At 49.6% G+C, this 24,362-nt stretch overlaps 1 protein-coding gene across 1 annotated transcript; it reads left to right on the forward strand.

The window, feature by feature from the left end:
- The first annotated feature begins 36 nt into the window (after positions 1 to 36).
- Positions 37 to 24,113, forward strand: cnot9 (CCR4-NOT transcription complex subunit 9). Its single transcript, XM_033024932.1, has 8 exons — positions 37 to 124; positions 6,682 to 6,858; positions 10,472 to 10,587; positions 11,569 to 11,678; positions 13,042 to 13,151; positions 15,147 to 15,245; positions 19,220 to 19,311; positions 22,256 to 24,113. Exons 1-8 carry the CDS (start codon positions 101 to 103, stop codon positions 22,422 to 22,424), a joined length of 897 nt encoding a protein of 298 aa, XP_032880823.1. The 5' UTR covers positions 37 to 100; the 3' UTR covers positions 22,425 to 24,113.
- Positions 24,114 to 24,362: the final 249 nt, after the last annotated feature.

Consider the following 24,362-nt stretch of genomic DNA (forward strand, 5'->3'; position numbering starts at 1 on the left):
GGGGGTGAAGGGGGGAGGGTTTTATTGTGTGTTGTGGGAGGGGTGAGGGGATGAGAGGGCGGCGCCGGGCTCGGGCTCGGGCCTAGGCGGCGGGAGGAAGATGCACAGCCTGGCGGCGGGCGCGGTGAGTTAGTGGGTTAGTCAGTCTCCCCCGGCCCCGGTAGCCGGCAGAGCCGAGGCCTGGGTGCAGTGGGCGCGGAGGGAGAGCCATAAGGTCATAAATAATAGGCATAAAATAAAATTCGGCCCATCTACTCCCCTCCACCATTCAATCGTGGCTGATCTATCTCTCCCTCCTAAACCCCATTCCCCTGCCTTCTCCCCCATAACCTCTAACACCCGCACTAATCAAGAATCTATCTCCCTGAAGGTACACAAAAAAGCTGCTGCACCCGCTGAGTTTCTCCAGCTTTTTTGTGTACCTTCGATTTTCCAGCATCTGCACAGTTCCTTCTTAAACACATCTATCTATCTTCCCTGAGTTGGATCTCCCCATCCTCACCCCACCCCTCACTCTCCCCATCCTCACCCCACCCCTCAATCTCCCCATCCTCACCCCACCCCTCACTCACCCCACCCCTCACTCTCCCCATCCTCACCCCACCCCTCACTCTCCCCATCCTCACCCCACCCCATCCTCACCCCACCCCTCACTCTCCCCATCCTCACCCCACCCCTCACTCTCCTCACCCCCACCCCACCCCTCACTCTCCCCATGAGAGAGGGATAGACAGAGTTGACGTGGATAAGCTTTTCCCACTGAGAGTAGGGAAGATCCAAGCAAGGGGACGTGACTTGAGAATTAAGGGACAGAAGTTTAGGGGTAACACGAGGGGGAACTTCTTTACTCAGAGAGTGGTGGCTGTGTGGAATGAGCTTCCAGTGAAGGTGGTGGAGGCAGATTCGTTTTTATCATTTAAAAATAAATTGGATAGTTATATGGACGGGAAAGGAATGGAGGGTTATGGTCTGAGCGCAGGTAGGTGGGACTAGGGGAGAATACGTGTTCGGCACGGACTAGAAGGGTCGAGATGGCCTGTTTCCGTGCTGTAATTGTTATATGGTTATATGGATGATCAGCCATGATCATATTGAATGGCGGGGCATGCTCGAAGGGCCGAATGGCCTCTACTCCTGCACCTATTTTCTATGTTTCTATGTTTACCTCTGCCTTTAAAATATCCATTGATTTGGCCTCCACAGCCGTCTGGTTCACCAGACTGATTCCTGGGATGTCAGGACTTTCATATGAAGAAAGACTGGATAGACTCGGCTTGTACCCGCTAGAATTTAGAAGATTGAGGGGGGATCTTATAGAAACTTACAAAATTCTTAAGGTACACAAAAAAGCTGGAGAAACTCAGCGGGTGCAGCAGCATCTATGGAGCGAAGGAAATAGGCAATTTCCTATTTGCCTATTTCCTTCGCTCCATAGATGTTGCTGCACCCGCTGAGTTTCTCCAGCTTTTTTTGTGTACCTTCGATTTTCCAGCATCTGAAGTTCCTTCTTAAACAAAATTCTTAAGGGGTTGGACAGGCTAGATGCAGGAAGATTGTTCCCGGTGTTGGGGAAGTCCAGGACAAGGGGTCACACAGTTTAAGGATAAGGGGGAAGAAGTCTTTTAGGACCGAGATGAGAAAAACATTTTTTTTTCACACAGAGAGTGGTGAATCTGTGGAATTCTCTGCCACAGAAGGTAGTTGAGGCCAGTTCATTGGCTATATTTAGGAGGGAGTTAGGTGTGGCCCTTGTGGCTAAAGGGATCAGGGGGTATGGAGAGAAGGCAGGTACAGGATACTGGGCCATGATGATCAGCCATGATCATATTGAATGGCGGTGCAGGCTCGAAGGGCCGAATAGCCTACTCCTGCACCTATTTTCTATGTTTCTATAAATGGTTAGCTCGACATAGATTACAAAACCAACACCAAACCCAAACCAATTAGGAGCAGACGAGGGCATTCGTTCCAATTGGAGATTCCAGCAGAAAGGCAGCTCTTTCTTCCCAAAAACCCTTTCTGGCTTAAGTCGTCCCTCCACCACCTCCAGTTTAAATTCCATTTGGAATATTTTGGAGGACCAAGAAACCAAGATCTATCTCTCCCTCCTAACCCCATTCTCCTGCCTTCTCCTACCATAACCCCCGACACCCGTACTGATCAAGAATCTATCTAGCTCTGCCTTTAAAATATCCACTGACATTTGGCCTCCACAGCCTTCTGTGGCAAAGAATTACACAGATTCACCGCCCTCTGACTAAAGAAATTCCTCCTCATCTCCTTCCTAAAGACACGTCCTTTAATTCTGAGGCTGTGCCCTCTGGTCCTAGACTCTCCCCCTGGTGGAAACATCGTCTCCAAATCCACTCTATCCAAGCCTGGAGCCTAGGACCAGAGGGTTTTGTGAGCAGTTTTGGGGCCCTATATCTGAAGTAGGGTTTCGGTAATAAGAACAAAGACATAGACAGTTTTCTAAATGGGGAGATAATCCAGAAATCGGTGGTGCAAAGGGACTTGCGAGTGCTGGTGCAGGATTCCCAGGAAATTAGTAGTGAAGGCAAGTTCAATGCTAGCATTTATATCAGGAGGACTGGAATACAAAAACAGGGATGTAATGCTGAGGCTCTATAAGGCGCTGGTCAGGCTGCATTTGGAGTATTGTGAGCAATTTCGGGCCCGATATCTGAGATAGGATGTGCTGGCTCTGGAGAGGGTCCAGAGGAGGTTTACGAGAATGATCCCAGGAATGAGTGGGTTAATTTATGATGAGCGTTTGTCGGCACTGCACCGGTACTCACTGGAGTTGAGAAGGATGAGTGGGTACATCATTGAAACCTGACAAATAGTGAAAAGCTTGGATAGAGTTGATGTGGAGACGATGTTTCCACTAGTGGTAGAGTCTAGGACCAGAGGCCACAGCCTAAGAATTAAAGGATGTTCCTTTAAGAAGGAGATGAGGAGGAATTTCATTAGTCGGTGGTGGTAGTGAGTCTGTGGGACTAGGGTGGTGAATGTGTGCGATTCATTGCCATAGAAGTCTGTGGAGGCTGTCAGTGGGTATTTTTAGATTAGTACGGGTGTCAGGGGTTATGGAGAAAAGACAAAAGAATGGGGTTCGGAGGGGGAGATAGATCAGCCACGATTGAATGGCGGAATATACTTGATGGGCTAATTCTGCTCCTATCACGTATGAACTTCCTGAGGGAGGGATGGAGGGCTTTGTGGCGCATGGAATTGGGAGGCGGAGGGAGACTTACAATGTAGCTATTATCTTCTCTGCATAGAACAGTACAGCACAAGATCAGCTCAAGGTACAGTGAAAAGCTTTTGTTGCGTGCTAACCAGGATGTGGATCAGGCCCTTCTCCCATTTTCTCCAGAGAAGCTGCCTGTCCTGCTGAGTTTTAGTCTTCATAAGTTCTATAGAACTTCATGTGATAAGAGCAGAATTAGGTTATATCAAGAGGACTGGAATAAAAACGGGTGTAATGCTGAGGCTCTATAAGGAGCTGGTCAGGCCGCATTTGCAGTTTACGAGAATGTTCCCAGGAATGATTGGGTTAGCATATGATGAGTGTTTGACGGCACTGGGCTATATAGAGACATACAGCATGGAAACAGGCCCTTTGGCCCAACTGTCCCATGCCGACCAAGATGCCCCATCTACACTAGTCCCACCTGCCTACGTTTGGCCCATATCCCTCTAAACCTGTCCTATCCATGTACTTATCCATGTGTATTTTAAATATTGTTATCGCAACTGCCTAAACAACTCCTCCAGTAGCTCGCACCCACCACCCACAGTGTGAAAAAGTTGCCTCTTAGGTTCCTAATAAATCTTTCCCCTCTCACCTTAAACCTATATTTAAGGAAGATGAGATGAATTTAACATGGCATCAAGTCCCGCACAGACATTGCCAGCCAAAGGACATGTTCCCGTGATGTACTGTTCTATGTCCTCTGGTTCTTGATTCCCCTACCCTATGTAAAAGACTCTGCATTCACCTGTCTATTCCCCTCATGATTTTATACACCTCTGTCATATCCTTGCCCTTATTGTCGTCCCACCCCCCCAACAATAAGACAGCATACCGGAAAAGGATCAGGAACTTTGAATCATGGTGTCAGAACAGCAAACTTCTTATCGAGTCCACATCACAAGTTTAGAAATTGTTCAGCCAGAGTTGAACACACTTCTCAGCATTTGCATACAATGGCGTCTTGCGCTTCTTGTGCTTAGTGGTGGAAAGATTGGTGGAAACAGGGCTCTGACAGGGCACAAGAGAGAGCTAGACAGGGCTCTTAAAGATAGCAGAGTCAGGGGATATGGGAAGAAGGCAGGAACGGGGTACTGATTGGGGATGATCAGCCATGATCACATTGAATGGCGGTGCTGGCTCGAAGGGCCGAATGGCCTCCTCCTGCACCTATTGTCTATTGTATATTGACGTGAACGCTCTTTCCTTGACCCCAGGACAGCAATGTCAGCCAGACATAAGAATTGGTAGTTGACCTAAGGAAGCTAGGAGGACAACAACACCCCCCCCCCCCCCCCCCCCCCCCCCCCACCCCCAGGTCCTCATCAGAGGAGCTGCCGTAGAGATGGTCAACAGCTTCACGTCCTTAAGCATCTAAATTGCCAGCTCCTAACCTTGTCCCTTCACACTGCGATGATCAACAAAGTGTATCGGTTTATGACCAGATTCAGCATGTCCACAGGAATTGTCTCAAACTTCTACAGGTGTGCTATAGAACGCATTCTGACGGCTGCTTCTCAGCTTGGTACGCCAACTGCTCTGTTCTTGACCGTCTGAACCCGTAGAGAGTGGTGAATGCTGCCCAGTCCGTCACAGGCCCGTCACTTCCTTCCATCCAGTTCACCTCCACAGGGAGTTGCGTCAGGAAGGCTGGGAGTGTCATCATGGATGCTGGTCACCCTGGCCATTCCCCTTTCTCCGACCTTCTGGAGGAACATATTCAGGAGTTTGAAAGGCCAGATGTCCAGGCTTAAGAACAGCTTCTTCCCCACCGCTGTCAGACTCCTGAACCAATTGGCTCTTTCACAGCCTCTTCCCAGAGCTGAGATTAAGAATGTAAGACGCAAGGGAAAGAGAATAACCATCACACTTGCTCTTCTCCTCAAAGTACCATGGCTGATAGGAATATAAGAAATAGGTGCAAGAGAAGGTCATTGTGGGCCGAGGGACATGTTCTTGTGCTGTACTGGTCTATACAAACAGTAGATAATAGGTACTCTCTAAGTCTGCTGGTAGACACAAAATGCTGGAGTAACAGCGGGACAAGCAGCATTTCAGGAGAGAAGGAATGGGCGATGTTTCGGGTCAAGACCCTTCTTCAGACTGGTGTAGGAAAGAACTGCAGATGCTGGTTTAAATTGGAGGTAGACACAAAATGCTGGAGTAACTCAGCGGAACAGGCAGCATCTCTGGACAGAAGGAATGGGCAACATTTCGGGTCGAGACTCTTCTTCAGACTGAAGGTCTGCTTACTGCTGCTACATGATCTAGAAGCCTGGGTTTAGTCTCAGAATCAAGGGATATGGGGAGAAGGCAGGAACGGGGTACTGATTGTGGATGATCAGCCGTGATCTTATTGAATGGCGGTGCTGGCTCGAAGGGCCGAATGGCCTACTCCTGCACCTATTGTCTATGTTTGCAGTAAGGGCGAGGCCTTTAAAAGTAATCCTTGCATCCCTTGATTAGCTTGGTGTTTCAAATTCTTTGTATTGAATATTCCTGATGAAAGATCTACAGGGTAGAGAATGGACAACCTCGGTATTAAATGGCCTTGCCCTTATGCTGAGACTAAACTCATGGTCCTAGACCCTGCAGCTGGAGTAAAAGGCCTTAGAAAGTACCGGGTAAAAACAAAACGCTGGAGTAACTCAGCGGGACAGGCAGCATCTCTGGAGAGATAGAATGGGTGACGTTTCAGGTCGAGACCCTTCTTCAGAAAGTACCCGTTATCTTCTCAGTTTACATTGAACAGTACAGCACAAGAACAGGCCCTTCGGCCCACAATGTCCATGCCAGACATAATGCCAAGACCATCCCTTATCTCCCTGCACACAATCCATATCCATGTGCCTATCGAAAAGCCTCAAATGCCACTATCGTATCTACCTCCACCACCACTTGGGCAGCACGGTGACACAGCGGTAGAGTTGCTGCCTCACAGCGCCAGTGAACCGGGTGCTTGTCTGTACAGAGTTTGTACGTTCTCCCCATGACCTGTATCGGTTTTCCCCGGGATCTCCGGTTTCCTCCCACACTCCAAAGATGTACAGGTTTGTAGGTTAATTGGCTTGGTATAATTGTAAATTGTCAATAGTGTGTCCAGGATAATGTTATTGTGCGGGGATCGCTGGTCAGTGTGGACTCGGTGGGCTGAAGGGCCTGTTTCCGCTCTGTCCCGCTCTGTATCTCTAAAAGTAAAACCACCTCTGGCAGCACGTTCCAGGGACTTGCCATAGTTGCCCAGCACATCCAAACATTTTCCTTTTCGCTTCACAACTAATGCCCTCTAGTATTTGTTTTTTCCATCCCTGGGGAAAAGGTTCCGACTATCCACCTTATCTATGCCCCTGGTTTAATTGCAGTTTCAGCCTTAAGCTGGTGAATGCTGTTCTAGTGTTTGTTTTCTCTATTGGACTTGCCCGCAGCCAGTCACTGCCTTGGCTCAGGTGGACCGCGAGAAGATCTACCAGTGGATCAACGAGCTGTCGAGCCCGGAGACCCGTGAGAATGCCTTGTTAGAGCTCAGTAAGAAGCGGGAGTCGGTTCCTGACCTGGCCCCTATGCTCTGGCACTCCTTCGGAACCATCGCTGCCCTGCTACAGGTAAAGCTCCACGTCTCAACTACACTGTGTGTCATAAGGTAGATGGATAGGACAGGTTTGGAGCGATATGGACCGATTGCGGGCAGGTGGGATGAGTGTAGCTGGGACATGTTGTGGTAAGTGTGGGCAAGTTGAGCCGAAGGGCCTGTTTCCACACTGTATCACTCTATGACTAAGCTCATGACGACAGATGGCACAATGGGCTAAGTGTTCGGCTGGCGACCGGAAGGTAGCCGGTTCGAATCCCGCTTGGAGTGCATACTATCGTTGTGTCCTTGGGCAAGGCACTTCACCCACCTTTGCCTGTGTGTGAATGTGTGCGAGTGATTGGTGGTGGTCGGAGGGGCCGTAGGCGCAGATTGGCAGCCACGCTTCCGTCAGTCTGCCCCAGAGCAGCTGTGGCTACAGAAGTAGCTTACCACCACCGAGTGTGACTGAGGAGTGAATGAATAATGCGATGTAAAGCGCCTTGAGTATTAGAAAGGCGCTATATAAATCCCATCCATTATTATTATTATTATTATTAGTGATAGGAGCAAGTCTATTCAGCATTCAATCATGGCTGATCTATCTTTCCCTCCTAACCCCATTCTCCTGCCTTCTCTCCATAACCCCTGACACCCGAACTAATCGAGAATCTATCTATCTCTTCTTTAACTATATCCATAGACTTGGCCTCCAGAGCCCTCTGTGGCAATGAATTCCACAGATTCCCCACCCTTCGACTTATCACTCTCTGTGTGATGAGCCGATGAATGAGGAACTGTACTCTGCGAGGCTGGCAAGAGTAGGACATTTATGAAACCCCAAGTAGGCACAAAATGCTGGAGTAACTAAGTTACGCCAGCAATTTGTGGCTACCTTCGATGTTACCAGCATCTCGTGTTCTTTCTTACACATTTATGAAACCCTGTTTGAAGAAAGATATGTGTCGGAAGGAACTGCTGATGCTGGTTTAAACCAAAGATAGACACAAAATGCTGGAACAGCTCAGCGGGACAGGCAGCATCTCTGGTGAGAAGGAATAGTTGACATTTCGGGTCGAGACCCTTCTTTCGACCGGAAACATCACCTATTCCTTTTCTCCAGAGATGTTGCCTGTCCCGCTGAGTTCCTCCAGCATTTTGTGTCTATCTTTGATGGAAGATATTGTAGTTCTGGTCAGGAAAAAGGAGGCACACATTTGGTTGAGGCTATCTGAATCAATCAAATCCCTCGGTGTAAGAAGTGTGGGAGTTCACTTCAGAGGAAAATTAATAAACGGCCAAGTCAAGGTTGTTTTATGTCCCGAAATGGAGCAACGAGATTCTTACTTGCAGCAGCACAACTAGTATAGTTTAATTTATTATTGTCACGTGTACCGAGGTATAGTGACGAGCTTGTACTTGGGCGGTGCACAATGCCTATCCAGACTTCAGAAAGATTGTTGATGAGGTCTTGCATGGTAGGCTGGTCTGGAAGATCACATCCCATGGCATCCAGTGTGGAGGAAGGAACTGCAGATGCTGGTTTACACCGAAGACACACACAAAAAGCTGGAGTAACTCAGCGGGACCGGCAGCATCTCTGGAGAGAAAGAACGGGTGACGTTTCGGGTCAGGTCGGATCCAAAGAAACGTCTCGACCCGAAACATCACCCATTCCTTCTCTCCAGAGATGCTGCCTGTCCCGCTGAGTTACTCCAGCATTTTGTGTCTATCCCATGAGATCCAAGGAGAGTTAGGTGATTGAATATAAACTTGATGGTAGGAAGTCGTGGGTGATGGTGAAATATTGTTGTAAAGAGATTTTTACGGGCATGTGCATTTCATTTATTGGCACGAGTGTGTAACTGTGATGAATGATTTCTGTTTGATTGCCTTGGTTGCCTGCTGATCTCATCATCTGTTTAATAAACCTAAATGCATTTTGAACATTATCCAAATGCTACATTTTAAAAGAATCGAGCATCTGGGCGTCACGGTGGCGCAGCAGTAGTGTTGCTGCCTCACAGCGCCAGAGACCCGGGTTAGATTTTAGCTACGGGTACTGTCTGTGCGGAGTTTGTACGTTCTCCACGTGGGTTTCCTACAGGTGCTCAGGTTTCCTCCCACATTCCAAATACTGCAGGTTTGTAAGTTAATTAGCCCTCTGTAAATTGCCCCTCATCTGTTGGGCGTGGGAAAGTGGGATAGCAATAGACAATAGGTGCAGGAGTAGGCCATTCGGCCCTTCGAGCCAGCACCGCCATTCAATGTGATCATGGCTGATCATCCCCAAACAGCACCCCGTTCCTGCCTTCTCCCCATATCCCCTGACTCCGCTATTTTTAAGAGCCCTATCTAGCTGTCTCTTGAAAGCATCCAGAGAACCAGCCTCCACCGCCCTCTGAGGCAGAGAATTCCACAGACTCACAACTCTTTGTGAGAAAAAGTGTTTCCTCGTCTCCGTTCTAAATGGCTTTACCCCTTATTCTTAAACTGTGGCCCCTGGTTCTGGACTCCCCCAACATCGGGAACATGTTTCCTGCCTCTAGCATGTCCAAGCCCTTAACAATCTTATATGTTTCAATGAGATCCCTTCTCATCCTTCTAAACTCCAGAGTGTACAAGCCCAGCTGCTCCATTCTCTCAGCATATGACAGTCCCGCCATCCCGGGAATTAACCTTGTAAACCTACGCTGCACTCCCTCAATAGCAAGAATGTCCTTCCTCAAATTAGGGGACCAAACCTGCACACAATACTCCAGGTGTGGTCTCACTAGGGTTCTGTACAACTGCAGAGGGACCTCTTTGTTCCTATATCGATTCCTCTTGTTATAAAGGCCAACATGCCATCCGCTTTCTTCACTGCCTGCTGTACCTGCATCCTTACTTTCATAACGTAGAACTAGTGTGAGCGGGTGATCGATGGTCGTTTAGTTTATTAATAATAATAATAATAATGGATGGGATTTATATACCGCCTTTCTAATACTCAAGGCGCTTTACATCGCATTATTCATTCACTCCTCAGTCACACTCGGTGGTGGTAAGCTACTTCTGTAGCCACAGCTGCCCTGGGGCAGACTGACGGAAGCGTGGCTGCCAATCTGCGCCTACGGCCCCTCCAACCACCACCAATCACTCACACACATTCACACACAGACAAAGGTGGGTGAAGTGTCTTGCCCAAGGACACAACGACAGTATGCACTCCAAGCGGGATTCGAACCGGCTACCTTCCGGTTGCCAGCCGAACACTTAGCCCATTGTGCCATCTGTCGTCCCAGCGACACGTGTACCGAGGTACAGTAAAAAGCTTTTGTTGCGTGCTATCCAGTCAGCAGAAAAACAATAGATGATAACAATTGAGCCATTTGCAGTGCATAGATACATGATAAGGGAATAACAGTGTGGACTCGGTGGGACGAAGGGCCTGCTTCAAGCTGTATCTCTAAACTAAACAAAACACAAGTTGGGGAAGCCCCCTGTGCTGGGCAAACTGCGGAGACTTGCTTTGATTTGCAAGCTCTCTGTCGTGTAACCATGCTGCAGTGATCCTGCTACTGATGGGGGGGGGGGGATTCAGGGTGGGTTCTCTGCTCCTCCCCACTTGTCTGATTAACATTTTATTCCTTTTCTTTTTCCCCCAGGAGATTGTAAATATTTACCCTTCTATCAACCCTCCAACCCTGACAGCTCATCAGTCCAACCGTGTATGTAACGCACTCGCTCTGTTACAATGTGTGGCCTCGCACCCAGAAACCAGGTAACCGCAGAAACCTACACATGCTGATTCACAAACGTAGACACAGAGTGCTGAAGTAACTCAGCGGGTCGGGCAGCATCTGTGGAGAACATGGATAGGTGACGTTTCACAGAGTGCTGGAGTAACTCAGCGGGTCAGGCAGCATCTGTGGAGAACATGGATAGGTGACGTTTCACAGAGTGCTGGAGTAACTCAGCGGGTCAGGCAGCATCTGTGGAGAACATGGATAGGTGACGTTTCACAGAGTGCTGGAGTAACTCAGCGGGCCAGGCAGCATCTGTGGAGAACATGGATAGGTGACGTTTCACAGAGTGCTGGAGTAACTCAGCGGGCCAGGCAGCATCTGTGGAGAACATGGATAGGTGACGTTTCACAGAGTGCTGGAGTAACTCAGCGGGTCAGGCAGCATCTATGGAGTGAAGGAAATAGGCAACGTTTCGGGCCGAAACCCGGAAGGGTTTCAGCCCGAAATGTTGCCTATTTCCAAAAGAGTTTTGGCCCGATACGATGCTGGTTCATTATGATGATAGACACAAAATGCTGGAGTAACTCAGCGGGCCAGGCAGCATCTGTGGAGAACATGGATAGGTGACGTTTCACAGAGTGCTGGAGTAACTCAGCGGGCCAGGCAGCATCTGTGGAGAACATGGATAGGTGACGTTTCACAGAGTGCTGGAGTAACTCAGCGGGCCAGGCAGCATCTGTGGAGAACATGGATAGGTGACGTTTCACAGAGTGCTGGATTAACTCAGCGGGTCAGGCAGCATCTGTGGAGAACATGGACAGGTGACGTTTTGGGTCAAGACAAACTTTGTGATCCATGTTCTCCACAGATGCTGCCTGACCCGCTGAGATACTCCAGAACTCTGTGTCATTTATTGGTTGTATGTCGATGTTTTGGTGGTAATTTCAGATGATTGGTTTATTTTCAGCCTGCAGCGTGGGCTTGGTTGCTAATGAATTGTTTTCCTCGTGTTGCAGGTCGGCGTTCCTTGCGGCTCACATCCCACTCTTCCTCTATCCGTTCTTGCACACTGTGAGCAAAACAAGACCCTTCGAGTACCTGCGCCTCACCAGCCTGGGTGTCATAGGTGAGTACCTTCATTCCCCTCCCTCCCTCTCTAGCGTCTGCCTGGACTGGGTCATTCCCACCTGTAACCTGTAACCCGGGCCATTCCCCACTGATACCAGGCCACATGTGTTCGATCCTGACCACATCTGTGTGGACTTCCCTGGGGCTGGTGGAATCAAGGGATATGGGGAGAAGGCAGGCACGCTTTATTGATTTGGGACAATCAGCCATGATCACAATGAATGGCGGTGCTGGCTCAAAGGGCCGAATGGCCTCCTCTGCACCTATTTTCTATGTTTCTATGTAACCCGGGTCTTTCTCACCTGCAACTGGGTCATTCTCACCTGTAACCCGGGTCGGTCCCACTTTAACCCGGGTCATTCTTACCTGTAACCCCTGGTCATTCTCACCTGTAACTGGGTCATTCTCACCTGTAACCCGGGTAATTCTCTCCTGCAACTGGGTAATTCTCTCCTGCAACTGGGTCATTCCCACCTGTAACTGGGTCATTCCCACCTGTAACTGGGTCATTCCCACCTGTAACTGGGTAATTCCCACCTGCCACTGGGTCATTCCCACCTGCAACTGGGTCATTCCCACCTGTAACTGGGTCATTCCCACCTGTAACTGGGTCATTCCCACCTGTAACTGGGTCATTCCCACCTGTAACTGGGTCATTCCCACCTGTAACAGGGTCATTCCCACCTGTAACTGGGTCATTCCCACCTGTAACTGGGTCATTCCCACCTGTAACTGGGTCATTCCCACCTGTAACTGGGTCATTCCCACCTGTAACTGGGTCATTCCCACCTGTAACTGGGTCATTCTCACCTGTAACTGGGTCATTCTCACCTGAGACCGGGTTTTCCCACCCGCGACCGGGTCGATCTCACTCTAAAATTAAGTACAATGGGTCTACAGGAGGTTAAACGGTGTATACATGCAGACATTGATAAGCTTTGGGATACTTGCGTAGAGATTTTGTAGAGATTCATAACATGGAATTCATTGCCACATGTTGAGTTCCATGTTGAGGACGTCATTGGGTTTTTTTAAGGCGGAGTTTGACAGAAACTTGATTTGTTAGGCGTTATGGGGAGAAGGCAGGAGAATGCGGTTGAGAGGGAGAGATAGATCAACCATGATTGAATTGTGGAGTAGACGATGGGCTGAATGGCCTAATTCTGCTCCTATTACCTATGAAGTTATGATTGAATAGTAGAGTAGACTCGATGGGCTGAATGGGTCACGGGGAGAATGTAAAAACTCCGTACAGACAGCACCCGTAGTCAGGATTGAACCCAGGCCTATGGCGCTATGGGGCAGCAACTCTACCGCTGCGCCACTGTGCATCACTGTTTTTAATCCTCTTCTTTGTGCAGGAGCCTTGGTAAAAACAGACGAACAAGAAGTCATCAACTTCCTTTTGACCACAGAAATTATTCCTCTCTGCCTCCGGATCATGGAGTCGGGAAGTGAACTGTCTAAAACGGTAAGAAGTGTACAAATCATTACTCGATTGAATGAACGAATCAATGAATACGTTTATTGGCCAAGTATTCACATACAAGGAATTTGCCTTGGTGCTCCGCCCGCAAGTGGCAACATGACATACAGTGACAGTTAGAAATGACACACAAAACATTGAACATTAACAATAAAACATTGTTGATTAAACATGTGAATTAAATACAATACCAGACAGGGATCAAAGGTTACGGGGAGAAGGCAGGGTGAGAAGGAAAAATGGATCAGCCATGTTCAAGTTCAAATGTATTTGTCACACGCACCATAAGGTGCAGTGAAATGTACTTTACCATGCTGCATTACAATTAAAAAAGGACACAGTACACAACATAATTCAACACATCCGCCACAGCATTCTTCACTGTGGTGGAAGGCAACAAAGTTCAGTCAGTCCTCCTCCTGCTCCTCCCTTGTTCACCCGTGGTCGGGGCCCTGACCCTCCGTGAACATCGCCACTACGGACGGCCCTCTGGTCGGGATGGTCGGAACGCCATCATCAGGACAGATCGAGCGGACCCCGCGGCCCGGAGCTCCCAGTGGCCACCTCCTCACCGGAGACCATGTTCCAATGTTAGAACAGACTCAATGAGGGGGAGACGTCATTGAAACTTACCGAATAATGAAAGGCCTGGATAGAGTGGATGTGGAGAGGATGTTTCCACTAGTGAGAGAGTCTCGGACCAGAGGGCACAGCCTCAGAATAAAAGGACGTTCCTTTAGGAAGGAGATGAGGAATTTCTTCAGCCAGAGGGTGGTGAACGAGGAAGATGATTGTACTTTGTTGCCTTCCATCACAGTGAGGAATGTGGATTCTGCTGTGGTGGATGTTTATGTTAAATTTTATTTTATGTGGCTATTGTTGCTTTTTACTTAGTATGGCTGTATGGTAACTCAAATATCACTGTACCTTAATTGGTACATGTGACAATAACTTGAATTTGTGGAATTCATTGACACAGAAGGCTGTGGGGGCCCTAATGGATATTTTAAAGGTAGAGATGGGCAGATTCTTAATTAGTACGGGTGTCGGGGGCTACGAGGAGACAGCAGGAGAATGGGGTCGAGGGGGAGAGTTAGATCAGCCATGATTGAATGGCGGAATAGACTTCAATATGAATAGATCAATAGACAATAGGTGGAGGAGTAGGCCATTCGGCCCTTCCAGCCAGCACCGCCATTCAATGTGATCATGGCTGATCATCCCCAATCAGTACCCCGTTCCTGCCTTCTCCCCATATCCCCTGACTCCGCTATTTTTAAGAGCCCTATCTAACTCTCTCTTGAAAGCATCCAGAGAACTGCCCTCCACCGCCCTCTGAGGCAGAGAATTCCACAGACTCACCACTCAATGAGAAAAAGTGTTTGCTCATCCCCGTTCTAAATATCTTATTCCTTATTCTTAAACTGTGGACCCTGGTTCTGGACTCCCCCAACATCGGGAACATGTTTCCTGCCTCTAGCGTGTCCAAACCCTTAACAATCTTATATGCTTCAATTAGATACCCTCTCATCCTTCTAAACTCCAGAGTGTATAAGCCCAGCTGCTCCATTCTCTCAGCATATGACAGTCCCGCCATCCAGGGAATTAACCTTGTAAACCTACGCTGCACTCCCTCAACAGCAAGAATGTCCTTCCTCAAATTAGGGGACCAAAACTGCACGCAATACTCCAGGTGTGGTCTCACTAGGGCCCTGTACAACTGCAGAAGGACCTATTTGCTCCTATATTCGACTCCTCTTGTTATGAAGGCCAACATGCCATTCACTTTCTTCACTGCCTGCTGTACCTGCATGCTTACTTTCATAGACTGATGTACAAGATCCGTTGTACTTCCCCTTTTCCCAACTTGACGCCATTTAGATACTTGATGGGCCGAATGGCCCAATTCTGCTCCTGTCACTTCTGACCTTGCTGTGCTTTGTGATTGGGGTAACCTCCTTGTCTCTGGATGGATCCTAGGTTGCAACGTTCATCCTACAGAAGATTCTGCTGGACGACACTGGGCTGGCTTACATCTGCCAAACGTACGAGCGCTTCTCCCACGTCGCCATGATCCTGGTGAGTTCAACACGGGAAAGAGCGTTTCATCGTCACATGTACTGACGCCAATAACCATGCAATTCTTGCTCCCAGCAGCCAGAGGGTGGTGAATCTCAATGATTCAATTAGTCATTGTTGTCACATGTACCTGCGTACAGTGAAATGCTTTGTTTTGCGTACAACCTGGTAACTTCTTATAGAAACTTACAAAATTCTTAAGGGGTTGGACAGGCTAGATGCAGGAAGATTGTTCCCGATGTTGGGGAAGTCCAGAACTAGGGGTCACAGTTTAAGGATAAGAGGGAAATCTTTTAGGACTGAGATGAGAAAATCATATTTTACACAGAGAGTGGTGAATCTGTGGAATTCTCTGCCACAGAAGGTAGTTAAGGCCAGTTCATTGGCTATATTTAAGAGGGAGTTAGATGTGGCCCCTGTGGCTAAAGGGATCAGGGGGTATGGAGAGAAGGCAGGGATGGGATATTGAGTTGGATGATCAGCCATGATCATATCGAATGGCGGTGCTGGCTCGAAGGGCCGAATGGCATACTCCTGCACCTATTTTTCTATGTTTCTATGTAACATTGTACAGCAGGCATCACCCAGGCTTGGCGATCGCTTCGCCCAACACCTCCGCTCAGTTCGCAATAACCAACCTGATCTCCCGGTGGCTCAGCACTTCTACTCCCCCTCCCATTCCAAATCCGACCTTTCTGACCTGGGCCTCCTCCATGGCCAGAGTGAGTCCCATCGCAAATTGGAGGAGCAGCACCTCATATTTCGCTTGGGCAGTTTACACCCCAGCGGTATGAACATTGACTTCTCCAATTTCAGGTAGTCCCTGCTTTCTCCCTCCTTCCCCTCCCCTTCCCAGCTCCGCAACAGCCCACTGTCTCCGCCTCTTCCTTTCTTCTCCCCCCCCCCACCCCCACATCAGTCTAAAGAAGGGACTCGACCCGAAACATCACCCATTGCTTCGCTCCATTGACGCTGCCTCACCCGCTGAGTTTCTCCAGCATTTTTGTCTCCCTTCACCCAGGCAGTCGTTCAGTTTAGTTTAGTGATACAGCGCGGACACGTGCCCTTCAGCCCACCGAGTCCACGCCGACTAATCATCCCTGTACATTAATACTATCCTACAGACACCAGGGAAAATTTGTAATTTTACTGAAACCAATTAACCTACAAACCTGTCTTTGGGGTGTGCGATGAAACCGGAACTCCCAGAAAAACCCCCCACATGGGGAGAACGTACTAGCTCCATACAGACTGCACCCCTAGTCAGGATCCAACCCGGCTCCCTGGCGCTGTGAGGCAGCAACTCTACCGCTGCGCCACTTAGTTCTTGATTAGTTAGGTTGTCAAAGGTTACGGGGAGAAGGCAGGAGAATGGGGTTGAGAGGGAAAATTAGATCCTACATGATTGAATGGTGGAGCCGACTCGATGGGCTGAATGGTCTCATTCTGCTCCTGTGTTTTAAGAACCTATGAACAGGCATCTAAACACAATGCTCAGAGATAACATATAATTAATATTTCATAAATAATAAAAAACATTTTTTAAAGGCAGTTAAAACAATTCAATCAATTTCAATGAGGAGAAGTTTAGTTTGGAGATACAGCGTGGAATAGACACGACATAATCACAGTGTTGTCCACGCTGACCATCGATCGATCGATCGATTCTTTATTATCACATGATTTATTATTGATTAGTACAGGTGTTGGAGGTTACGGGCAGATGACACGAGAATGGGGTTAGGAGGGGGAGATAGATCAGCTGTGATTGAATGCCGGAGTAGACTTGATGGGCCGAATGGCCTAATTCTGCTCCTATCACGTGACCTTATGACATGTGACATATCACAATGAGATTCTTTGTTTTGCTTTCTATACACATAGTATGCAAAGTGTCGTCACGTATAGGGCTGCGACAAAGTTACATAGTAGTCCCCAATGGGCCCCACTTTGTCCTCGCACCCCCCCCTCCATGCCGGGCCCCACTTTGTTCTCCGAGGCAAGTCCTCGTGCGACCTCTGGCACTCACCACGATCATCCCTTCGCACCAGTTCTCTGTCACCCCACTCTCTCGTCCACTCCTGGATTCTGTGCCCCCAGTTGAAGCTCAAAGGCTACCATTTAATACATTTTAAAAGAACGAGCTGCCAGAGCATGTCGTTGTGGCAGGTACTATAACAACATTTAAAAGACACCAGAGTCAGAGAGTGATACAGTGTGGAAACAGGCCCAACTTTCCCACACCGACCAACATGTCCCAGCTACATTAGTCCCACCTGGCCACATTTGGTCCATATCCCTCCAAACCTGTCCTATCCATGTACCTGTCTAACTGTTTGATAAAAGTTGGGATAGTCCCAGCCTCAACTACCTCCTCCAGCAGCTCGTTCCATACACCCACCACCCTTTGTGTAAAAAGTTATCCCTCAGATTCCTATTAAATCTTTTCCCCTTCACCTTAAACCTGTGTCCTCTGGTCCTCGATTCCCCTACTCTGGGCAAGAGGCTCTGTGCGTCTACCCGATCTATTCCTCTCATGATTTTATACACCTCTAATTAAAGATATAATTAAAATAAATTATTTAAGCGAAGGGAGACAAAACTCTCAAGCCTGATGGGATTTAATCAACAAAGGAGCAGTTTACTGAGCTGTAGAAGTTTCATTAGATGCTACATTGTGCACAGGAGGATTTAATGAACGTGTACTTAGAACCTGTGCTTGTAAAAACAGGCAGATCTAGTTTCTGGATCATTGATTTCAAAGTTAAGATGTCTTGGAAGGATATTTAGTTAAATTCAAGGTATTCAGACATAGTCAGTTGAGTGGTTTGTCTGGTTGGTAATTGAAGTCCCTACCTATTATTTCTAGTTTATTCATAAGTTCTATAGGCCATTCGGCCCATCGTCTACTCCACCATTCAGTCATGGCTGATCTATCTTTCCCAAGACATGTACATGGATAGGACAGGTTTAGAGGGATATGGGCCAAACGCGGGCAGGTGGGACTCGTGCACGATGAGACAGCTGGAGAGTTGCTGCCTTACAGCGATTCCAACGCCAGAGACCCAGGTTCGATCCCGACTACGGGTGCTGTCTGTACGGAGTTTGTACGTTCTCCCCGTGACCTGCGTGGGTCCTCTCCGAGATCTTCGGTTTCCTCCCACACTCCAAAGACGTACAGGTTTGTAGGTTAATTGGCTTGGTAAATGTAAAGATAGTGTGTAGGATTGAATAGGTGACGTTTCGGGTCGAGACTGCTGAAGTCTGAAGAAGGGTCTTGACCCGAAACGTCACCTATTCCTTCGCTCCATAGATGCTGCCTCACCTGCTGAGTTTCTCCAGCATTTTTGTCTACCTTTACAGCCAAAGATGATGTTTCAGGTCTGCAGACGAGTTTCCGCTGATTTAATAGCGTGCAGTAAATGTTTTTCTGCACTTCGAACACGTGACAATAAATGAAACTAACTAAACTAAACTAACTACTGCGGGGGAAGTGGGGTGAGTTGGGTTTGTGCCGGCCCCTGTAGTTGGGGCAGAGCAGCGGTAGAGTTGCTGCCTCACAGCGACAGAGACCCGTTATTTGATTCTGACTACACGTGCTGTTTTCTCCCGAGTCCTCCAGTTTCCTCCCGCACTCCAAAGGCGTGCAGGTTTGTAGATTGATCAGCCTGGTGTACGTGCAAATTGTCCCCAGTGTGTGTGGGACGGTGTTAATGTGCGGGGACCGCTGGTCGACGCGGACTGGGTGGGCCGTCTAAACGCGGTGTGTGGAGAGGTCGGAGCGGCGGTCAATGGTGGCACCGACCGACGGAAGAGGACGGACACGTGGAAGTGAGGACGCCGCTGCCGGGGGAGGGAGCAGAGAAGGACCCCGGTGTGAGGGGGAGGGGAGGGGGATGCACGGCATGCAAGTAAAGAATGTTGCTGTGAGCTGTCGCATGTGACAATAAAGTATCCACTTCGATTCAACGCAGGGCAAGATGGTGCTGCAATTGTCCAAAGAACCCTCGGCCAGGCTGTTGAAGCACGTCGTCCGATGCTACCTCCGCCTCTCTGACAACCCACGGTGAGTCGGCTGTCCGTCCCCACTCTGGCCGCGAGGGGGTGGGGGGGGGGGGACATTGTTGTTGTCGGGGGCAAGGGCAGGGGGCTTGTGAGTGAGGGCGAGCGGATGCTGCTCAGCTGGGGTGGCCGGTCCAGTTATGAAGCTGACACGATCCCATCCCGGTGTGGTGGTTGTTATCAACCCCGCACTCTGACCCTCCACGCACTCTGACCTCTCCCACCGCACTCTGACCCTCCTCCACGGGTCAGGCAGCATCTGTGGAGAACATGGATAGGTGACGTTTCACAGAGTGCTGGAGTAACTCAGTGGGTCAGGCAGCACCTGTGGAGAACATGGATAGGTGACGTTTCACAGAGTGCTGGAGTAACTCAGCGGGTCAGGCAGCATCTGTGGAGAACATGGATAGGTGACGTTTCACAGAGTGCTGGAGTCACTCAGCGGGTCAGGCAGCACCTGTGGAGAACATGGATAGGTGACGTTTTGGGTCGGAACCCTTCATCTACTCGTTCATCAGTGAGGGTGTCGGGTTACGGGGAGAAGGCAGGAGAATGGGGTTAGGAGGGAGGGAGAGATAGATCAGCCATGATTGAATGGCGGAGTAGACGATGGGCCGAATGGCCTAATTCTGCTCCCAGAACCTGTGAACATGGACTTCAGACTGATTGTGGGGTGGAAGGGGAGGGGGGCAGGAGCAAGGTGGAAAGAGGGGGAGCAGGACAAAGCATGGCAGGTCATCGGCGAGGGAGAGAGGGTTTGGATGGGCAGGTGGTTGGACAAAGGCAAGAGATGGGGGACAAAGTGTGAGACTAGATGGAAGAGTTACGAGTTGTGAAGCCAGAGGAAGGAATGTAAATGGAATTTGGGATGGTGACTCTGGAATTCATTGCCACAGACGGCAGTGGAGGCCAAGACAATGGGTAAGGCTTGGATAGAGTGGATCCCAGGAATGAGTGAGTTAACATATGATGAGCGTTTGACGGCACTGGGCCTGTACTCGCTGGAGTTTAGGGGGGGGGGGGGGTGGTGGACCTCATTGAAACATACAGAATAGTGAAAGGCCTGGATAGAGTGGATGTGGAGAGGATGTTTCCACTAGTGGGAGAGTCTAGGACCAGAGGGCACAGCCTCGGAATTAAAGGACATTCTTTTAGGGAGGAGATGAGGGGGAATTTATTTAGTCAGAGGGTGGTGAATCTGTGGGACTCTTTGCCACAGACGGCTGTGGAGGCCACAAGTCAGTGGATCTTTATAAGGCAGAGATAGATAGATTCTTGATTAGTGCGGGTGTCAGGGGTTACGGGGAGAATGGGGTTAGGAGGGAGAGATAGATCAGCCATGGCGGAGTAGAGTTGATGGGGCGAATGACCTAATTCTGCTCGTGTCACTTCTGAACATGAGCCTACGAGGGCAGGAAGGGGAGATATATGTGTGAGGTTGCGGTGTTCCCCAGTGTGTGGTAACCTGGTCCTTCTGAAGGTCAGGGGCTTGGGAGATATCCAGGCAAGTGAGTAGAGAGAGTGCTCGTGATGGTGACCGCGGGTGAGGATGGGATTAGCTCCCAGTGTGCAGTGCTGGCCGCCCTCTAATGACATGGTGCAGGGTGTCTTAGAAATATAGGAGCACAGAAAATAGGTGCAGGAGTCGACCATTCGGCCCTTTGAGCCAGCACCGCCATTCAATATGATCATGGCTGATCATCCATAATCAGTACCCCATTCCTGCTTTCTCCTCATATCCCTTGATTCCGTTGTCCGAAGAGCTAAATCTAACTCCCTCATGAAGTCCCATCCAGTGACTTGGCCTCCACATCCCTCTGTGGCAGAGAATTCCTCAGATTCACAACTCTCTGGGTGAAAACGTTTTTCCTCATCTCAGTCTTAAATGGCCTACCCCGTATTCTTAAACTGTGTGACCCCTGGTTCTGGACTCCCCCAACATCGGGAACAAGTTACCTGCTCAACCTAGCCTGTCGAATCCCTTAAGTCTTGTCTGAAGAAGGGTCCCAATCTGAAATATCACCGATCCATGTTCTCCAGTGATAGGCACAAAATGCTGGAATAACTCCGAGGGTCAGGCAGCATCTCTGGTGAAATGGAATAGGTGACATTTTGGGTCGGGACCCTTCTTCAGACTGAGAGTCGGGGGAAAGGGAGACACAGAGATAAGGAAGGGTATGGTTCTTCAAACCCTTAGTTTAGTTTAGAGATACAACGCAGAAACAGACCCTTTGGCCAACCAGCGATCCCCGCACACTAACACTATCGTCCACGAACTAGGGACAAATTACATTTACACCAAGCCAATTAAGCTACAAAACCTGTACGTCTTTGAAGTGTGGGAGGAAACAGGAGCACCCGGAGAAAACCCACGCAGGTCAGTTAAGGATAAGGGGTACACAAAATTGCTGGGGAAACTCAGCGGGTGCAGCAGCATCTATGGAGCGAAGGAAATAGGCGACGTTTCGGGCCGAAACCCTTCTTCAGACTAGCCATTTAGAACGGAGACGAGGAAACTTTTTCTCACAGAAAGCTGTAAGGCTGTGTAATTCTCTGCCTCAGAGGGCGGTGGAGTCAGGTTCTCTATATACTTTCAAGAGAGAGCTAGATAGGGCTCTTAAAGATAGCGGAGTCAGGGGATATGGGGAGAAGGAAGGAACGGGGTACTGATTGGGGATGACCAGCTATGATCACATTGATTGGCGGTGCTGGCTTGAAGGGCCGAATGGCCTACTCCTGCACCTATTGTCTATGGTCACGGGGAGAAAGTACAAACTCCGTACAGACAGCGCCTGTAGTCAGGATTGAACCCGGATCTCTGGCGCTGTGAGGCAGTAGCTCTACCCGCTGTGCCACCACCGTTACTCCAGCACTTTGTGTCTATCTTGTGTGTAAAGCAGCATCTGCCGCTCGCTCCTTCCTACATGTGTGATGTTTGTGTTTGACAGAGCGAGAGAGGCATTGAGGCAGTGCTTGCCCGACCAGCTGAAGGACACCACCTTTGCCCAGGTGCTGAAGGACGACACCACCACCAAGCGATGGCTGGCCCAGCTGGTCAAGAACCTGCAGGAGGGGCAAGTGACCGACCCTCGGGGAATCCCGCTGCCCCCCCAGTGACCGCGCTGACCCCAGGCCGACCGCCCGCTCGCTCGCCACCATCGCCAGCCGTGGGGGGGGAGTGGTGGCGGGCGGAGCACGTCCGTCTCTCCACCAGACGTTGTGGAAGGAAGATCGCAGCATCAAGCTCCTGTCTTTGTTGCCCTCCCCACCCATGGAGGACTTGGAACTGCGGGGGGGGGGGCCTGGGCTGGGCTGGGCATGGAGCTGACCGGTGGGATATCCGGTCTGTACATCGCGTGAGAAGCTGGGCCAACTTGTGAGGAGCATTACCAGACAGTTCACTTTTCCCTCTCTTTCTCTCCTCCTGTCTCTCCTGGGATACTCTGATTTTTCTCTCCATTGCCATTTGTCCATCACCTCCAACGTCAGCCTCCATCTTCATCAGTTGGCCCGTCGATGACTCCACTCGATCGAGGTCAACCAATTCTTCAGTCTGAAGGAGGGTCCTCACCCAAACCTTAACCCATCTCGGTCCTCCAGAGAGTTACTCCAGCGCTTTGTGCCTTGCACACCAGCATCTGCAGTTCCTCGTGTCTCCATCTAGTTGTCATGTCTCCGGAATTCCTCTCCGGTTCCCCAGTCGCTCCCTCTTCCGGAAGCTTCCAGTTCCACCCGGCCTCGCTCCTCCCAAATGAGGAAAAGCTTGGAGACGCAAAGAACCTGCAGATGCTGGAATCCCGAGCAAAAACACAAAGTGCTGGAGGAACATCAGCGGGCGGGTCAGGCAGCATCTGTGGAGGCAATGGACAGGTGATGTTTCAGGTCGAGACCCTCCTTTAGTCTGAAGAAGAGTTCAGGCATGAAACGTAGACACAAGGAACTGCAGGTGCTGGAGTCTTGAGCAAAACACGAAGTGCTGGAGTAACTCGGCGGGTCGGGCAGCATCTCTGGACAATATGAAAAGGTGAAGTTTCTGGTCGGGACCCTTCTACAGACAGGTCCCGACCTGAAACGTCACCTATCCATGATCTCCAGAGATGCTGCCTGACCCGCTGAGGTACTCCAGCACTCTGTATCTTTTTTCCTTTTGTAAGCCGGCAGCTGCAGTTCCCGTATCCACGTGCCACCCAAGTGTCTGGGCTCTCACTCGAGTTGGAAATAGCTGAACTTTCCAGGTGAGTGGGCACCTGAGCCCACTGCCCTTCACTACATTCTGCAGTCGAGTTGCCTCTCCCGGAGATTGGGGGGGGGGGGTTTGGGTGGGACCTGCTCTCTCCTATGTGGCATACACTGTGATCATCACCCCCCCCCCCCCCCACAAGCCATGGTCTGGCCCCCTCACTGCCCACCGCGTGGACCTGTCACCCCTCCACACTCCATCCTGCCTTAACGTACCCCAGACAGATGCAAAAAGCTGGAGTGACTCAGCGGGACAGGCAGCATCTCTGGAGAGAAGGAATGGGTGACGTTTTGGGTTGAGACCCTTCAGTATTTTGTGTCTACCTTCGATTTAAACCAGCATCAGCAGTTCTTTCCCACACACTTAACCCACCCCCAAGCCTGGGTTCACCAGACCTTGTGGCCCTGAGCTCCTGCTGTACCTCAGGACACCTCGCGGTGGGACTCCCTTCACCTCCCCATATCCCAGTGAGTGGCTCGAGAGTGGAGACTGCAAGACAAGTGTGTCCCGACATTTTCTGGGGCGTTCCAATCTGAATATAATAAATATTTTTAAAATATAGTGTACCTGCTGATCAGTGGATTCTGTTCCAGCACAAGGCGGTCCTAACCTCCCGTCTACCTCATCCGAGAGCCCGAGTTTCCTTTTCAGATTTCCTGCATTCGTTCCGCTTTTAATTACCAATTTCAAACGCTTTTTGTAGCGGAAACGGAGTTAGATTAGATTAGATTAGATTAGATTAGATTCCTTTATTGTCATTCAGAACTTTCGGTCTGAAATTTCGTTGCCTGCCGTCACACACAATAATAATAAAT

This window comes from Amblyraja radiata, chromosome 7 (assembly GCF_010909765.2).
Source record: "Amblyraja radiata isolate CabotCenter1 chromosome 7, sAmbRad1.1.pri, whole genome shotgun sequence".
NCBI lineage: Eukaryota > Metazoa > Chordata > Chondrichthyes > Rajiformes > Rajidae > Amblyraja > Amblyraja radiata.